Raw genomic sequence first — 18644 nt, 5'->3', positions numbered from 1 at the left:
TTGATAATTGAGACTATGTCTGTGACTGCATTAGTCTGTGTCTTTTGGATCCACAGAAAACCAGCTGTATTGAGTAGATATGGCCAAGGTCCATACCCCAATGCTATGATGCCAATGGACAAATCCTTATTTCCACAAGAGGCAAGTGTACAGCTCGGTGCTTTTGTGGCCAAGGAGCCCATTGAACCGAATATCGACCATAACTCTATAATGACCTGATTTATCATCCCATTCGAAGACAAGAGTGGGGTATCTGACATGCTTTAGGCGCTTTCGGAGAGCGAGATTTTGGCCGACGCTCCCGACGATATGCTCCGACCACCCAGTAATTAACGAGCCAGTTCCCTTGGTATGGTGTTGTTAATATGAGAGGTCGAGGCAAAAAGCAAGATCTTGACATAGAACATCATTGCGAATACACAGTCATTGAAACAGGACTGTTGCATAGTAACGGCTGAACAGCAATTGGCTCTCAACATTCAGATTTTCCCTCTTGCCGGGCGAGAGACCCTAACCCCTACTTTGTTCTTGGCCCCAAATAACTCATCGGTGGATTCGTAGCGAGGACCATAGACTGAATAGAATTGAACCAGGATCAGAACGTATGTACTTTCCATCATGCTCGTGGCACGAACACAAGCTACTGAGCAACACTACATGTAACTGGTGGTTGAACTTCCCGGGCCGGATCTTGCCCAACTTGCGAGAAATGACAGGTCGCTTGTATATCTTTTGAGAAAAGGTAGCGCGAAACAAATCAAGTTTGACTACGCATTCCTAGCCCTGATTCTTGTTTCGGGACTTTCTTCATGACTTGGTCGCTTCCTGTAGAATACCCCAGTGGTATCTGGAGAAATAGCCCTCTTGTTTCATGGAGTCGAGAACTACCAGACCTCATGTTAATCTCAATCAACACCTTGTTCGAGGTCTCCTACCATTTAGATTCTGCAATCCACTCTCATGCTAGAGTCCCGAACATGGACGGTCCATATTTTTCTTGCCCGACCTCGGTCTTGTCCTCACTGGTTTTGTTTTTGTTGCCTCAAGCACCCAATAGTCATCATCTCATAGACTCTTGCCGCCGTGAAGGGATTCTCCTCTACTCTATTTTTCCTGCCGTCCACTTGGACCGTGCAATACTTTGCTGCCTGTCGCGATAGAAATCAAGTAAGAGGGACAAATTGTATTTCCTGTGAGGCTTACGCCCAAAGAATCGCCTAACCGGACGGTATTTGAGCAGAATCATATTATCATTCAGCTATGCCGCTGCTATGGCTCTGGCGGCAGAGGAGAATAATCCGGCTTGGTCACCCACATGTATCTGTGGCCTTGATAGTGCTTTCATTTAGAATTCTCGAACTTTTACTGGGTCCGAGTAATCTAGGGAGGCAGCGTTGATGCCCCACAAAAATACCTATCTATACGCCAAGCCTGGGATTTGGAGCTCTTTTCAGTTATGAATGCTAAGTCGAAACGCAGCTGATTACGTTATGCCGGCTAGATCTGTAGCTGTGAGGAGCAATACTGAAATGTTGCCTCGAATGAATACCAAACGACAGTTTATGTATAAGGCCATATATTTTGCATCCAATGGAGTCCAATATGTCACCTGCAATCTGTTGGGACGGGTCTCAAACGCGAGTTCGAAACTGCAAGAAGGGGCCCTCCTTCTGACCTGTAACATGATCCTGCAGCATGTACTCCGGGGGCTCGGTATCCTCCGTCTCCAGCCACCCCTCGTCAGCGTCTGCCCGGCGAATATCGAACGCCCAAAGGAGATGGGCAAATGTCAACATGACCTGGGCAAGGGCAAGAGGCTTTCCGACGCAACTCCGCGGTCCGATATTGAAGGGGAAGTATGGCTGGCGCACGTGCTTCTTCTTCTTCTCCGAGGTTTCGTGTGTATCATTGCCCCTGTTCTCCAGCCAGCGCTCGGGCATGTAGTTCCCAGGGTCCGGCCAGTTTCGTGGGTTATGGTGCATGGCGTAAATGCCGGCGCCAACCTCAGAGCCAGCAGGCACATATTCGCCGTCAATTTGGGTTCCGCCCGGCTCGACCACGCGCCATAGAGGTCCCCCACCGGGAGGGGTGATGCGCAGCGCTTCATCCAGACAGGCTCGAAGGAAGATGCAGGAGTTGAGTTTAGCCCCAAACACGATCTCGTCCGCGGAGCTAAATGTTGTACGGACCTCGCCCACCGCGCGCTTATAGCATCGTGGTGACCAGGTCAGATAATGCGATAGAGCCGCCATCGTAGTGGATGACGTGTCGGATCCTACAATAACGGGCATGATGTCAACACAAATAAAGAAGGGGAGAGGGTAGATATGGGAGAAAGGAGGGAAACAGCGGGAGAAGCCTTACCGGCCACAATGAAGGTTGCCGTTTCGGTGCTGATCTGCATGGAGCTGAGTCCTTCGCCGGTGTCGGGATCCTTGCACTGTTGCAGAAATGAGAATATGTCAATCACACTCTCCGTCGGCGCCTGTTGAAACCGCTTCTTTAAGAGCTGGCGCAAAAATTTGACAAACCGTGCCCCAGCCTGTGCGGCGGATGGAAACAGCTTCCGGTCCAGGCCTCCAGTGGCTAGTTCGGATGCCTGCATGAGCACGCCCAGCCGCACGTTCGACTTCTCAATGGCGTCCACCACGTAGCGGAATCGTGGTTCTTCCATGGTCCGATATTCTGCCCCGAAGGACACCGCCGTCATGAGGTCAAACGCGAGGTTGGTAACTAGAATGCACAAGAGCGATGTCAGGGAGTGCAACGGACTAAAGCACCAGGGGGACTGGCCAACTTGCATGAATGCGCCATATCAAACGGAGGTGTCCACTCATCCGCCAACTGTGATTGTTGGGGGATCTGGCGGCGCAACAGATGACAAAATCGATTAATCCTCGCCTGGATCGCCGGTTCCAGCTTCCGCAAGCTGTTCTCCGAGAAGGCCTGGCCGATGATTCTTCTGCGGTGGGCGTGTTGCACCTTGTCGGACATAGTGAGCGTATTGGCCGCCCTCGAGGATAAAACCTGATAGCCCGCATATTTGCGCAGGTGTGCGCCATGGCCATAAATGTCTGCCACAGCCAGCATAGTGAGTGAAAGGGTCAAGCTACTCGGACGTGGCGAACACTCTACCACTTACCGCGAAGAGCTGCTGTTGTGTTAATCAACACGCGGTTGGGTGCGTAACGGACGTGGTCTCCTGAGGCACATTAGCACCGGTTCCTAAAGATTGGAAGGGTGTTGGATGAAGCGCTCACCGTATTTCTGGTGACAGCGGTGCATGTCGCGATGAATATCGCCTCGCCACGCATGGTATGCGCCGTAGAGGTTGGTGAATTTGGCTAGCACGGGGCCTGGGTACTTGGCTAGGGGATGAAACCATGCTTGATAAATGATCCGACAGAGAACCTTGCACCAGGGCGTTATTGTCATCGCGAAACCAGTTAGGGGGGCGTGTATCTACATAAGAACTTATCAGGAGGACGCAGCCAGCCAGCGATGGGAAGATCCCAGGGCCAGTTACGCCAGCATGCTGCAGCGACCACATATTAGGTGTCTGACACAAGGATGCAAATCCAAGCGGGAAGCCTGGCGAGCTGCTAATGCTGGGATGGAAGGAGGACATGTTCAAATCTTCAGCGGATCAGAGTTAAGTCAATCCTGATAACGGGGGGAGGGAGAAACCTCGAGGGCGTCCATGTTTAACATGCCTATCTCATCCATCCGGGCCGGTAGCCGAAGGATAGTCGCCGAGGAGCCTCGCCATTCCTTCGGCCACTACTGGAAGCCGTAGTCGAAAATTCCCGATCTGACAGGCCGCAAGAACCTCAATCTCAAAAGTACCCGGCATCATGACGTGTACTGAGCTCACTTGGCCAGTGCATGCTAATGTAATCCGTCAGTCCCCATCATGTTTCAATTGGGACATTGAACTCCCGTCAGTTGTGGGGTTTCTCGGAAAATAAGTGTGGATGGGTACGAACCAGCCCTCACAAACTCTACAGTTATGGTCACGAGAGGGAATATAAATGATTGTCAGTCAACCATAACTCGAGGTTGTGGCTCATTGAGGGTAAAGCTCTGTCAACACAGTGCTCAGTAAATACTTCGCACACACAAACTACTTTTATCCCACCTTTCCGGCTTTGGAATCAGGCCTGGGCCGTATGAGCAGCGGTCATCCTCACCCTCGAAATCGAAGACGACTCTTGCCCCCTACGAAAAGGCCATTCCGTGCTGGCCTAACGTGAATCACTTCGACCCCCCACAATTTCAGCATGGCAATTTCTGTACCCAAGGACCAACTACCCGCCCGACAAGAGGTTCGCAAACATGGTGGCCAGGATTTCAAGCCTTTTGAACCCATCGCTATCATCGGCATGGCGATGCGCCTCCCCGGGCGTGTCAGGAGCGGTACGGATTTTTGGAACCTGCTCTCCGCGAAGGAAAGCGGGCTGTGTGACGTGCCCAAGGACCGCTTCAATATCCACGGGTTCTCCGACGCGTCGGGCCGGGCTGGAACTATCCCTATCAAGCAGGGATACTTTTTGGAAGACGTGGATATCCAACAGTTTGACACATATGTTTTTCCTACATCCAGGATGGAGCTAGCACGGCTCGATCCTGCTCAAAGGCAACTGCTTCAAGTAGCCTACGAATGTTTCGAAAGCGCTGGTATATCTTCCTGGCGTGGTAGCAGAGTTGGATGCTACGTGGGGGAACTCGGGGAGGACTGGGCTGATGTGAACGCGAAGGAGACACAGCACAGAGGTGGTTATCGCGGCACAGGTTTCGGGGACTTTGCCATGAGCAACAGGATATCCTATGAGTTTGACCTGCTCGGCCCTAGCATGACGGTCAAGACGGCCTGCTCATCCTCCCTCGTTTGCCTTGACCTGGCATGTAAGGCGATCCAGAATAACGAGTGTGTGAGTGCGCTCGTGGGTGGGACCAACTTGATGTTCTCGCCAACTACGTGGATGGCGCTCAATGACCAGGGAGTACTTTCACCGACCGGGCAGTGCCGAACTTTTGATGCCGCAGCAGATGGTTATGCTCGTGGCGAAGCTGTCAACATGGTGCTAGTCAAAAGGCTCAGCTCTGCACTACGAGATAATGACCCTATCCGGGTGGTCATTCGTGGCACTGGAGTGAACAGCGATGGTCGGACACAAGGCATGCTTACCCCGAGCCCTTCGGCACAGGCAGCCTTGATTCGTCGCACCTACGCTGCTGCTGGTATTCAGGACCTGTCAGAAACAGCCATAGTGGAGTGCCATGGTACGGGGACTCCTGTTGGCGACCCGCTCGAGACCAAGGCTATCGCGGATTGCTTCGGTGACAAAGGTGTCATCATTACATCGGTATGTTACAACGACCTATCTGCTTGGGATTTATAGCTAACCCGATGCGTGATAGGTCAAGCCCAATATTGGGCATTCAGAAGGCGCGGCTGGCCTAACGAGTTTAATCAAAAGTGTTTTGGTGCTCGAGCACCGCACCGTGTTGCCCAATATCAATTTTGACACGCCGAACCCGGAGAGTGAGTTGTAGATTTGCCTCAACATTGTACTAACAAGCTGACTGTTGAACAGTCCCTTTCGAGGAGCGCAAACTACGCGTTCCCACGGAGCTGGAAGCTTGGCCCAGGGACCGTGCCGAAAGAGTGAGCGTGAACTCATCTGGTATAGGGGGCGTTAACGCGCATGTAAGTCTGGTACTCTATGTAGTGTGGTTGTTGGGGCAAAGTGAGTACCGTCTTTGAAGGAGAATTTGCTAAATGATTCGCAGGTGATTGTTGAGTCGCCACGGCAGTTTGCTATCGCATCGCAAGTAGATAGTCACTATCATTCGCGACTAGATGATTTCATCATCATTGACAAAGTGGATGTGGACGGTAAACCTAGTAATACAGGTCAATCCAATGGCACTCTTGCCAACGGTACACATCATGAACCTCCGAGCAAGGACCATATCATCAATGGCGGTTTTGATACTGGCGTGGTTCGTCAGGGGGAGCCACCGAGTTTGTTCCTTCTCTCTGCCCATAGCGCAGAGTCGCTTCAGGCGCAAATCAATGATTATCAAGAATACATGCAGAGCCAGAGTCATGTGGAGTTACGTGACCTCGCGTATACGCTAGCCAACAAGCGCGAACACCGTGCTCATCGCGCCTTCGCTGTAATGAACGGAAACACGTCAAGCCTCCAAGTCTCTGAGCCTCCAGTCGCAGCGGATTGGGGTTCAGCCAGTGGCACCAAGGTTGCCTGGGTCTTCACCGGCCAGGGAGCCCAATGGCCTAGAATGGGCAGAGAACTGTTGGATACGAATGCAACCTTCCGGGAAATGATTCGCAAGATGGATAAATTCCTGCTGATGCTCCCGATGCCGCGGCGATGGAGGGTTGAGCACGAATTGCGCAAGGGGGAGCATAATAGTCAAGTCCACCGTGCCGAGCTTGGCCATCCTATTTGCGTAGCCTTGCAGATAGCCCTTGTTGACGTTCTTCGTTCGTGGGGAATAACCCCAGACGTCATTGTGGGGCATTCATCCGGTGAGGTGGCTGCAGCCTATGCCAGTGGAGCTATCTCAGCAGAGGCTGCCATGGCTATTGCAACCTTACGCGGATCTAGCAACGTATCAACCGATCAGAAGGGCTCCATGGCTGCTATTGGACTCGGTAGAGATGACGTATTGCCATATATGGTGCCGGGGGTGGACATTGCGTGTGAGAATAGTCACTCGAGCATCACATTGTCGGGGGATACAGACCAAGTTAACAAGGTCCTCGAAACAATTAGGGCTGAGCGACCCGGAGTGTTGGCCCGCTTGTTACTGGTGGAGAAGGCGTTTCACTCCCATCACATGCTTCAGTACGGAAAATCGTATGAAGAGCAAATTCGGCCGTACGTCTGCAGTCGTGACCCAGTAGTAGCACTGTATTCCTCGGTGACCGGGAAAAGTTTGACTGGAGATGGATGTCTTGATGCACATTATTGGCGTGCCAACATGGAGCGTCCCGTTCTATTCAACACGGCGCTCCGCTCTGCAATCGGTGACGCCGCTCTGGAAAGCAGCAGCAAGGTGGTCATGATTGAAATAGGACCTCATCCAGCCCTTGCTGGCCCAATTGGGCAAATCCTCCGGGACACTGGTCATGCCGGCCATATCCTCCACATCGGCACTCTCCGCAGGGGCAAAGACTGCCAGGAAAGCATGATGCATCTCGCGGGCAAGCTTTACCAGCACGGCATCCCATTGAATTACTCGGTTCTCTGTCCGCCCGGCAACTTCATCAAAGATCTCCCTCGCTACAGTTGGAAGCAAGACACAACTTACTGGGCTGAGTCACGGCTGTCCAGTGAATGGAGGTTCCGAGGGAATCCTCCGCACGAGCTTCTTGGGAGCAGGGTCTTGGAAGCTGCAGCCATTGAACCCACATGGAGGAAGGTTCTCGCTCTTGAGGATGTACCATGGCTGGCTGGACATGAGGTGAACGGCCTGATTGTGCTTCCTGCCGCCGGCTATATCGCTATGGTCGGGGAGGCGCTTCAGCAACTCCACCAGGCGACGGACGCGAGCCATGAGGCCACATTCAGCATCAAGAACGTACGCATCGCCTCAGCGCGGATACTCGATATAGATAAGACCATCGAACTCATCACCAGCCTGAGGCCCATCATGCTTGACGCGTCTGAAGCCTCCGCATGGTACCAGTTTACCATCAGCTCCTTTGATGGAACAAGGTGGGCCAGGAACTGCTTCGGCGAGGCAAGAACCTCTCGGGATAACTCCTTCGCACCTCCTCGCCAGGTGCATCCTGGCAGCGCTCCGTTCCCAAGGCTCGTAGACGAGAAAGCCTGGTACGTGGGTTTAAGACGCATTGGATTCAACTACACCGGGCTTTTCGAGGGTATGCAAGACGTCTCGGCCGCGACAACCACGACCGAAGCCAAAGCCACAGTGGCAACAGGAATTTTACCCAGTCCCTCAAGATGCTCTCGATACGTGTTCCATCCATCTACCATCGACCGGTGCTTCCAGCTCTTTACCGTGGCATCATTCCGCGGTATGTGCCGCAACATGACTCAGCTTTCAGTGCCAACGTTTATTGAAGAGATGGTCCTACATCCCTGTCCAGCCAATCAGACCCTAAACGTAACAGCTCACGTTGAGAATAAACTCGATCGAGGCTCTTTCACAGGAAGTCTTCTGGCTCAGAGCACCGGTAGCGATGAACGGCTCACCTCCACATGCATTAGTTTGAAAGGGCTTAAGTCTAGCGCTCTCACCAGCGGCAGCAACGACGATGGAGACGAGAACAAGACCCCCTTGCTTACGCAGTTTGAGTGGAGGCCTCATAGCGATTTCGCGGACCTAGGGAGCTGCATCCACCGGCGAACACCGCGCGTAAAGGAATGGCCGCTGCTGGAGGAACTGATTCTTCTTTGCATGCTCGACCACAGTGACAACATCAAGACGAACGGCGACACTGCAGAGCACCTCGTGAAGTTCGCAGCTTGGATGCAACAGCAGATTGAGCGCTACAAGCTGGGGCTGAACAAGTTCGTGAGAAAGGACCTGCACATTGAGGAGAAGAGCGTAAACGAGAGACTTCAGCGAATCAACGAGATCCTGGCAACACTCTCTAGCGAAAGCGCTCCATCACAATATACTATCTTCTCAACTACAATTTATAAGGTCTTTGCGGCAGCGTCAGCGATCTTCAGTGGCGAGATGCACCCTTTGCACGTCCTGCTAGAAGACAACGTGCTCACCGAGTTCTACGAGGCACTTGCAGTAGACTCCACTGATCTGATCAAGCTCCTGGCTAACACGAACCCACAAATGCGCATCCTCGAGGTCGGCGCCGGCACAGGAGGGACCACAGCTCGTGTTCTGCAAGCCCTCACCTCACCGTACGGCGAGCGCCTGTATAGCGCCTACACATATACCGACGTATCTGTTGGCTTTATGCCGGCTGCTAAGGAGCGGTTCGCTGATTACGCGGCTATCGATTATGCTGTTCTGGATGTTACGGTCGACCCGGCTGAGCAAGGATTCCAACTGGGCAGCTTTGATCTAATCATTGCCGCAAACGTAGGTTTAATCTGATATGATCTCTTCGTCCAAGAAAGTCAAACGTTTGCGAATTTGCTGACGGTGCGCCGCCTTCGGCATTAGATTATTCATGCCACCCCATCCTTAAATACGACTCTCGGCAACTTACGAAGCCTCTTGAGCCCTGGTGGAAGGCTTTTCATGGAGGAGCTCAGTCCTGGTGAGTGCGGGATATGAGAATGATCCATCCAAACAACGCTGGCTGAATAACGCTGACATTGATACCTATTTACTCACTGCAGAGGTAGTGTTCTTCAACTATGTCATGGTATGTTCACTCCATACATCCTGCTCACAGCATATCAAAGGTAACCACAGATTCTTCCAGGGATTCCTTCCGGGCTGGTGGCTAGGGTCCCTAGATAACCGTGTCGACCAGCCTTTTGTTTCGCCAGAGAGGTGGACCAAGGAGTTGCTTGGTGCCGGCTTTTCGGAGCCTGACACGATTGTTCTCGATAATTCGGCGCCATATCATGTCAACGCTGCGATCGTAGCGTCCTGTCAGAGCCGAGAGACTAGCCTGTCGCGAGTCAGCTTATTGTGCCACGCTCCTAACGGTTCCTACGTTGCCGAGGTGCAGCACTGCTTGGAGGCTCTCGGTGTGGCTGTCGATATCTGTTGTTTTGGGCAAGCTTTACCTTGCCAGGACGACGTTGTTTCGCTGCTGGATCTCCAGGAACCCGTACTCCATGAGATGTCCGAAGAGACATTCGAGATTGTCAAGGGATACTTGGTCTCGCACAAGGCCTCAATGCTCTGGATGATGCCCGCCTCGCAGGTCGGTAACGTGAAAGATCCACGGGGGTCCATAGTGCTCGGCCTTGCCCGGACTGTACGTAACGAGATGCTCCGCCGGTTCCTTACTGTCGAAGTCGACGAGGCAACGACTTCAGCGACGGCTGCAGCGGGCGCTGTGGCCAAGATCCTCTGCCAGGCCAAGTCGGAGCATCTAAACGACCACGAGTTCATGGATCCTGACTTTGAGTACGCCATTATCCATGGAGAGATACTTATCCCACGACTGCACTGGCAGAGGATGTCCGAGGCATTCAAATGGAGTCAACCCGAAACCGAGAACGACGCTGACGACGTAACGAGTCCTTATCGTATCGTCATGCAAAAGCCAGGTCTGCTGCATACGATGATGTGGAGCAAGACAGCTTCTAGCATCGTCGGACCCGGGGAGGGGGAGATTCTGGTTGAGACTAGGGCTGTCGGACTTAATTTGCGGGTACGTATCACCAAGCTGATCCTTGACCCCCTGTCCAGCGAGTAGCTGTACAATGCGCTTGTCTGAATACACAGTCGCGGAGCAAGCCAATCCATGCAGAAAGTGTCTTCCAGCTCTGACTCAAACCGTGTTAGGATGTTCTCATTGCTCTAGGTGTTTTAGAGAATAGCCCGAACGAGATGGGATTCGAGGGAAGCGGTGTTGTCCGAGCAGTAGGACCTGGAGTCTCGCGCTTCACGGTCGGCGATCGTGTCATGTATCTAAGAACCGGATGTTTTAAGACGAGCTGCACCATGAATGAGGCGTTGTGCGTTAAAATGGATGACTCGATGACCTTCGAGCAAGGCGCAGCATTGCCGTGCGTCTACGCCACAGTTATCACAGCGCTGGTTGACAAGGCCAATTTGCAATGTGGACAGGTACGTACCACCGGTGCCTTGAACTGCGCACGCATGGTTGACTTGCTATAGTCTGTACTCATCCACGCCGCCTGCGGGGGGGTTGGCCTCGCGGCGATCCAAATCGCGCAGATGCTTGGTGCGGAGGTGAGTCGCCAGTGATGTACACACGTACATAGAACCTCGGTGGATCACGAGGGCCTATTTCATTAATGCCCAGGCCTTTGATCGCTGACAATCAGACAGATATACTGCACAGTGGGCAGCGACGTCAAGCGACAGTATCTCAAAGAACACTACGGGATTCAACCCTCGCGTATATTCAATTCGCGAGATTCATCTTTCCTCCCCGACGTTCTACAGGCCACGGATGGACGAGGCGTAGACGTGGTGCTCAACTCGCTATCGGGAGACCTGCTGCGGGCTTCGTGGCAATGTGTTGCGGAATTTGGGACGATGGTGGAAATCGGCAAACGCGACTTCCAGCGCGGCGCCACACTGGCCATGGCGCCTTTTGAGGCCAACCGCACCTTCATCGGCTTGGAACTTCGTTTCGTATCGCAGGCCCAGCCGCAGAAGGCCACCGCTCTCCTCGAGCGCTGCGTTCAATGGGTGCGCGAAGGACGCATTGCCGGTCCCACCATCTCAAGCACGTTCGGCGCCGCCCAGATTCAGGAAGCTCTCCGGACGATGCAGGCGGGGAAACACATTGGCAAGATCGTTATACAGATGCCCGGTGATGCTCAGGAGCTGGAGCTGGAGCAGCATCAGCCGGTTGCGCCAGCGGCAGCCTTCCAGTTTCGGTCAGACCGCAGCTACCTACTCATCGGAGGCCTTGGAGGACTCGGACGAGCCCTCGCCAACTGGATGGTAGAGAACGGCGCGCGTTCCCTTGTTTTTCTCTCAAGATCTGCTCTTGATGGGCCCGGAACTGACGGCTTCGTCCAAGAATTGCATTCCCAGGGATGCCAGGTAAAACTAGTTTCTGGCAGCGTCAGCAACAAAGCCGACGTCCAAAGAGCGGTGAAAAACGATGCCACCGCTGCCCGCCCCCTCGCCGGGGTTCTCAACCTGTCCATGGTTCTGAGGGACGTCGGATTTGCTGACATGAGCTTTACAGACTGGAACGCGGCAGTGGAGCCCAAAGTCCGCGGAACGTGGAACCTGCACGAAGCCGGTCTGAACAACCAGGAACTAGACTTCTTCGTCCTTTTCTCCTCCTGCGGTGGGATCACTGGCTATTGGGGCCAGGCCAACTACTCCGCAGCCAACACCTTCCTTGACTCGTTCGTGCAGTTCCGCCATCGGCAGGGCCTCGTTGCCTCCGTCATCGACGTCGGCGTCATGGGCGACGTAGGCTTCGTCTCGCAGAACCCGGACGTACTCGATAGACTCGACCGCTCCGGCTTGCGCATCCTTCGGGAGCAGGACCTGCTGGACGCGATGGTCTTGGCCCTTCGGCGATCTCGACCGACTCAGCCTGCCGCCTCGCCGGAGCCTATTCCCGGACCAGGTTCTCTCTTGCCTCGCGACATGGCGTACCGGAACCCCAGCCAGGTGATTCTGGGATTAAGCACAACGATCCCCATCTCGTCGCCCCTCAACCGCGTGGTCTGGCGGCGTGACGCCCGTATGAGCACTTATCGCAATCTAGAGAGCACATCCAGCACTTGGACCGACGGCCACGATGGCAACAGGTCGTTGTCTCAGCACGACTCCTTGCGCGCCAAACTGGGGTTCATCCCAGATGACGAGGGCAAGGCAGCGGCTATTGCTCGCGCGCTGGCTGCGGCGCTGTCCATCTTTCTCATCAAGGATAAAGATCATATCCCGCTGGACCGGCCGCTGGACAGTCTGGGCCTCGACTCACTGGTTGCGATGGAAGTGCGAAACTGGATTCGCCAGCAGGTAGGGGTGGAGATCAGTACGATTTTGATCGTTCAGAGCCCATCTCTCCGCCACTTGGCTGAGCAGATCAGGCTGGCGCTGGGAGGAGCTACTGGTGACGCAACGGCCGGGGGCCGCTCGGCTTAGAACGGCGTAACATAGACAATAGTATCAAAGAGAGTTGGCATCGGACCTTGAACTCATGGGACATTACCCACAAAAAAAAGTCGTGTAGTAGCAGCGTAGCTGAACCAACCAAGTTGTTTAGATAGAAGCTTTATCAATGCCGTTTAGTTCACTGATACTGACAGGGGTTGGGTTATTGGTCTATCTGAGGATTTTTACCGATTATGACCTTCTTTATAATTTCTATTAATATTGATTTATTTTAATTTTTTTTTGTTTCTTTTTCTTTTTGTCATTGGGTAGTAGCACCTGCGGCAACCATTTGGAGCTACTTGCACTACATCTTGTACTAGAATGTACGACCAAGGTGTACATTGGTTGCCCCATATGTAAGGGTGTTTCGCAGGCAGGCAGGCAGAAACCGTGACAATTGTGTATTTACTTTTATTCTATTTATTGATCACTGTATATTTATTCAAAATCTATTGATTGGATATCCAAGTATACATCAAATCTATAGGCTTAGTATTTATCTTTACGTAAAAAGCAGACGCATGAATTAGGGACGTGAAATTTTATGAAGAGAAGGAAAAATCGCAATCCAAGCCCTTTGTTTTTGTTGCGAATCGCAGAAGTCAGGTGATCTATTGGGTCTAATCCCTCGTGAATTATATACCGCGTTCTATCTACTATAACCGTACCATGTAAATATATATCCGTCGCGTACCGCCACCTCCGCTACCGACTGCCGAAACGATAGGTATATGTGTGTTGATTGTCTCGGTAATTTTCGAGCCTTTTCGGCATTTTTCATTGTTTTTTAGTGTTTTTTTTGAGGGGGGGGGAGGGGGGAGATCTGTGAGATCTTGAGGACCTTTGTATGGGAAACCCTATATAAAGGGCCTCACCTACCCCCTCAGATAGTTCTAGTTTAAGCACGTAGGCAAGATTAAATTTATTGTTTCATCCTTTCAGAGATATTTCCACAATATATCTGTCTAAAGTACCTTATAGTAACTACTCCTATACTACTACTTGTTACGCCTGGGTATTCGGGCAAGAGCTCTGTGAGTGTTAGCTGCCTTGTGTAGCGAGAGAACTTAAACCTGAACAATGAATCCGATGTGATTCCGTGACTGTGAACGACGACGGTTCCGAATATGATCCTATCCAGGAACTGAGCGTATGACCTAATCCAAGGTTCGAACGATAGACGATGCTATTCCGTGGATAGCCCAAGTCCATAAGGCCAGGCCTACTAAGTACGTATACTCAGTAGTTAAGGAAGTGCGAACGAGTCGATTACTAACTTAATACCAAAGGTGTATCCTAAGTAACAATTTGGATTGATCACGAAGGACTAAACTAAGTACATGAATGAGTGTCCTTATATATTCATCCCTGGGCACTTGTGGTAACTAGGTTGGTATACCAGTGGTATATGCGTGGTATACGGTATATCGATTTGTATACCATTTGGTGATCGGTTGTATACCATTTAGTTGGTCACGTGATTCCAGCCGTTGGTCTGACATAAGTAGCGTGGTTTGGTGTCCTCTGATCCTGGTGTCACCTCAGCCTATCATTCTGCCTTGTTCTTCCGCTTCTGATAAGGGCGCTAGACAAGGGTCTGTAACACTACTCTCACACTTTGTTGACTATGGTATAATTTCTTTTTACCTACTTTATGATCTGTAATACTAGATATCTATATAAGTATTAGATTATTATAAAAAAATAGCCCCCAATCAACTTTTAAAACTTTCGAGGTTAAACCTTTAAACTCTGAAGAGAAACGGAACTAGTTTCCCTGAATATACTAGGGTTATAAAGTTACAACAAAGTTCCAGATTTTCATTTACTTGAATTTTAAGCAAAAGTCCGGTTTTTCGGTTTTTTTTTTTCTTTGAAATCCCCCAATTAAAAATAACAACCCTAGCATGAAATTGTTGTTGGACTTGGGGTACTGGCGGTTGATCGTCGCCGGCTCCTCGAGCGGGGAAGAGGATTTTCCCCGTGCGCAGGGGTATTTTCCCAGTTGGGTAAGAAATCTCACGGTGCATTTCATTTAACCAATTACATCAAACATGCCAGGTTTCATGGCAGGAAACGTCACCACTTACGTTACTGTTGGTCCCAGGATTAGCCCTTCGTCTCTGCCCATTGGTCCTGAGTCGAGTATAAATACACCGTTGCCCTGCCCGATGGCAGGATAGGTTTGGACAAGTGGGGAGAGTGAAAGCCGATCATTTCTATCCACCATGCGCGCTAGGTTTTGAGATATCATCTCCACAAAGAACAAAAAATAATTGTGATAGCCTTTTGGTGCCATAAGCCGCGCAATCAAGCACGATACTGTCAGATAAGACCTTCCGATCCTTCACAAGATTGGGGTGATATGGATATTCTGGATACACTCGAGAGGGGAAGATGCAAGAACAATATTAGGTTGAAAGGTAGGCTAGTTTATGCTCTGTCAATAAGAGACAGTAAGATCAATGGAAGTACACGTAATGACAGTCCTCATTATATCTATCGTCATCATGGCCGAGTATGTCCTTTGACATACGGAGCCATACTCTTCCCCTAGGGTCGGGCATGTCCATCAGGCATACTATACGTACCGAGTATGTATATCTCCCTTGGCGACATGCTCTCAGGCATGGGATATGGGTCCTCCGTTAGTGTCACATATGCGCCCGTGTTTCGCCGATTCATTGGTCGTCATCAGCCATTGCATGACAGATCCACTACTATGGAGCAAGCCGCCCCCTCCCCGAAGCCTTGTCCTGCAGAGGCACGTGCTATAGACTGCTACTCACTAGGGGGCCTCATATCAAGTGAGACAGAGCTCAGGGAATTGTGGATGCCCTATGTTTATTAAGGGTTTGAATATGCTAAGAGTGACTAGTCAACTAGGCCCTAAATAAATACCGTTTATCCTGTTGAGCTAGAATCCCGTATGGATCCCCGCTCCACCACATAAGACAACCAGATAGGACTGGTGATATTGTTTCTGAGATTTGTGGGGTTATTGGACGCTTTGGGCCACCTGCAGCGACCTCCATACTTCGAGAGGCAGGCAGCTCGAGAAGGTCAGTGGAGTATTCATTAGATCCTCTCAAACCTGCTGATGTTTCTCCAGTTTTCCAATATCATTTGTTGCACAGCTCCATAACTCGCCTACACAGGAAGTGGCGAAGGCAGCTCCTAGCGGCCCCCAAAGTTGTTACTCTTGTGCTTACGCACTAGAAGGCACCTGTCGTAGTAGAGATATAGGTGAGTGCGAAACACTAAATCAGGACCCATCTTGTGATAAGCTGTACACTCTTGTATATCCAGGCTTCTCTTATGCAAACAGGATGTTATATTTGGGGTTGTCGTTGACTGAAGACTGTTTACATATACCCACTGCCTTCACCCATCATGGATATTCATGGGATGAGGAGATTAATATGTATATTTTGTCTGTATTCCAATTACACCACGGTAAATAACTTAAATAACACGGAAATTCTATCGAAGACAGTGTATTATTGCATTAGTACAGTACTACTGGCCCACAGTGCCTGGCTGTGGCAGCTTGGCATGACTGTTGGTGGACGAGGGGGTAAGTATAGTTAATCAAATACTAGACTCTGGCACCACTGTCCTGGCTAAAGTCAGTAAAACATTACTGGGCAAAGGTTGGGTATGGTTGCCTGCCCTGACGAATCGGTCTTCTGCCTTCGTCAACGGCACATCTACCTTGCCACTTGGATATTAGGGTAGGAGATCACGGGAGAAAATGATTATCAAACTTCACGATTACCAAATCCCGCGTGTGGGCCTTAAATCATGAAACAAATCTCCCTGATTTGGGGGACTCGGATAAAAGTATATAAATAAAAGAAAGAAAAAGCTCCCACACTGCGGTTTGGATCATTTAACTACGTGGGGGGGTTGGGGTTGTTTGTTCATTGGCTCCAGACCCCGCAATCTTGTTTTGATCTTGCAGTGGTAGCTTACATCAGAGTTAATGATAGATAAAACCGTAGTGTTCTGGTCGGTCTTCCTCGCGACTGAGTTTACTGATCAACGTCATCGCTTATCGAGGAGAAACACCGATTGAGGGTGGCATAGGGCTCAATTCATAAGTGCGGCATGTTGCGGTGCGTCACCCTGATGCCCGACGTTTGCAACTTCCTTCTCATCTGCGAGTCTACGCAATGGAATCGACCTCGCTATCCGCGTATCATCTACGGGAAGGCCACTTGATGAGAAAGCTACGCTTAGCGTGTGACTCATGCCACAAGGCAAAGGTACGATGTGTTGGGGGAGACCCTTGTAAAAGATGTCAAGACTCGTTCGTTCACCCCCCCCCCCCCCAAATGCCCCCAAAGAGATTCTCGAATGATATGAAGGGCAGCAGTGAAGGACTAATTGCTCTCGGGGCACAGCGATGTCGATTGTCAATATAGCTACATGGCTAAATTGGGAAAACCGAAAGGTAGTCGCAATAAGAAGACGCTCGAGAAGCAGGCATCAGCCACCCGTAAGAATGTCAACACATCCGGCTCGCTCGTGCCGCAGGCACAGTCGGCACTGAATCTTCCCAGCGAGGCCGAATTACAATCGCATACAGCCTGGGACGATCTAGAGTTGGCATTTAAAGCCAATGAGAATACCCTGCCCGGTGCATACACCCCCAATCCGGGCTTCTCATCGGTCAGTGAGTCACGGTTTTTGAAAGGAGAGCTGACTTGGGTACCCCATCTAGGTAAGATTGGAAGTATACGTCATGTGGCTAACATGCGTTCCCACAGACAATTTCGTCGAATCAGTTGCCTGCAAGAGACCTATGGGCTACGAACGGTAAGCCTCTTGAAAGGAGAGGGGGGGGGGGGGAGGAGGCTGTCATATTTCAACCCCCTCATCATTCTTATCCCTGCGCTGACGAAAACTGAAGTAGGTCCTTTACCGCCTCCGATCGATCGGGTCAGCACGGCTACCAACGATGACGAGTCCTCATCGCACGTTGGGACCCAGTTTGCGATGGACTTCGAGGAGAATTGGATTGATGCGGATTGGGACAGGTTGATAGCGGGCACGGGGGCCGAGAGGCAGCCGCGTTCTGGGTTTACGCATGGCGGTCCTGACCATGTTTACCCGGAAGGGTGCGGAGACCCAAAGTCCAGCGCGCAGCTAAAACCCCAAGCAGATGAGGGAGGGAATCATAAGGGACAGACCTGCACATTCAATTGCTTCTGGAGACTCATGGAGCATCTCAGCAATCTGAACTTGATGGAGCGGCAGCCGGACAATATCATCGATCTGGAAGTGACCCTCTCCAAGGCTGACACAGTCTTAGGCTGCACTCGGAGGATACTGGGGTGCTACTCCTGTCGGTTGGATTCCAAAGTACTCCTGCTGCTTATGACAGTGTTGCAAACAGTACTGAACTGGATGCGAGTGGAATACACCATGAAAAAATCCTCTCAAAACTCACCTGCAATCCTGTTTGGCAATTGGAAGGTACCCGAGGCAGATGCTCGTCTCATTAAGGGCGTGCTAACACGGAGAATCCTCGCCGCGTACGAGTCCGCCGTCAAGGTCTTGTGTCTTCGAATGGACGAAATAGCACTTGGTGCAAGCAGAGAGAACCTGACGTATCAGCTTATGGATGCCGAGTCGCTCCAGCATACCTTGCAGCGACTGACAACGTCATTAAAACAGCTAATAGAACTTACGAAGACGCCCTCGCAGGAACGCGAGGTTCACGATGTAGAAATCTAATGTATGCGGCCCTGTTTTAGGATTCCGCCGATTAAAAAGGAGAGACAAGTCATACGAAGTCTTACATCACTAACATCCTTGGAATACTCTTTAGAGCTTCTGGC

At 51.2% G+C, this 18644-nt stretch overlaps 3 protein-coding genes across 3 annotated transcripts; 2 read left to right on the top strand and 1 right to left on the bottom strand.

The window, feature by feature from the left end:
• Positions 1 to 1631: 1631 nt before the first annotated feature.
• BDW43DRAFT_304018 (cytochrome P450) lies at positions 1632 to 3435 on the bottom strand (the record flags this gene model as incomplete). Its single annotated transcript, XM_032045524.1, has 5 exons — positions 1632 to 2275; positions 2365 to 2733; positions 2790 to 3074; positions 3143 to 3202; positions 3261 to 3435. The coding sequence occupies 5 exons, from the start codon at positions 3433 to 3435 to the stop codon at positions 1632 to 1634; spliced, it is 1533 nt and encodes a 510-aa protein (XP_031895139.1).
• Positions 3436 to 4382: 947 nt separating this feature from the next.
• Positions 4383 to 13718, top strand: BDW43DRAFT_323022 (type I polyketide synthase; the record flags this gene model as incomplete). The annotated part of the gene is made up of 10 exons (XM_032049669.1): positions 4383 to 5366; positions 5422 to 5545; positions 5598 to 5710; positions 5794 to 9102; positions 9187 to 9287; positions 9442 to 10354; positions 10489 to 10773; positions 10825 to 10899; positions 10999 to 12754; positions 13714 to 13718. The coding sequence occupies 10 exons, from the start codon at positions 4383 to 4385 to the stop codon at positions 13716 to 13718; spliced, it is 7665 nt and encodes a 2554-aa protein (XP_031895138.1).
• A 3511-nt stretch (positions 13719 to 17229) lies between these two features.
• On the top strand, positions 17230 to 18540 carry BDW43DRAFT_316044 (uncharacterized protein; the record flags this gene model as incomplete). Its single annotated transcript, XM_032048188.1, has 3 exons — positions 17230 to 17511; positions 17571 to 17619; positions 17717 to 18540. 3 exons carry the CDS (start codon positions 17230 to 17232, stop codon positions 18538 to 18540), a joined length of 1155 nt encoding a protein of 384 aa, XP_031895137.1.
• Positions 18541 to 18644: the final 104 nt, after the last annotated feature.

Source organism: Aspergillus alliaceus, assembly GCF_009176365.1.
Source record: "Aspergillus alliaceus strain CBS 536.65 unplaced genomic scaffold BDW43scaffold_67, whole genome shotgun sequence".
NCBI lineage: Eukaryota > Fungi > Ascomycota > Eurotiomycetes > Eurotiales > Aspergillaceae > Aspergillus > Aspergillus alliaceus.
The sequence above is the reverse complement of the archived record's forward strand: the minus strand, read 5'-3'. Positions and strand labels throughout refer to the sequence as shown.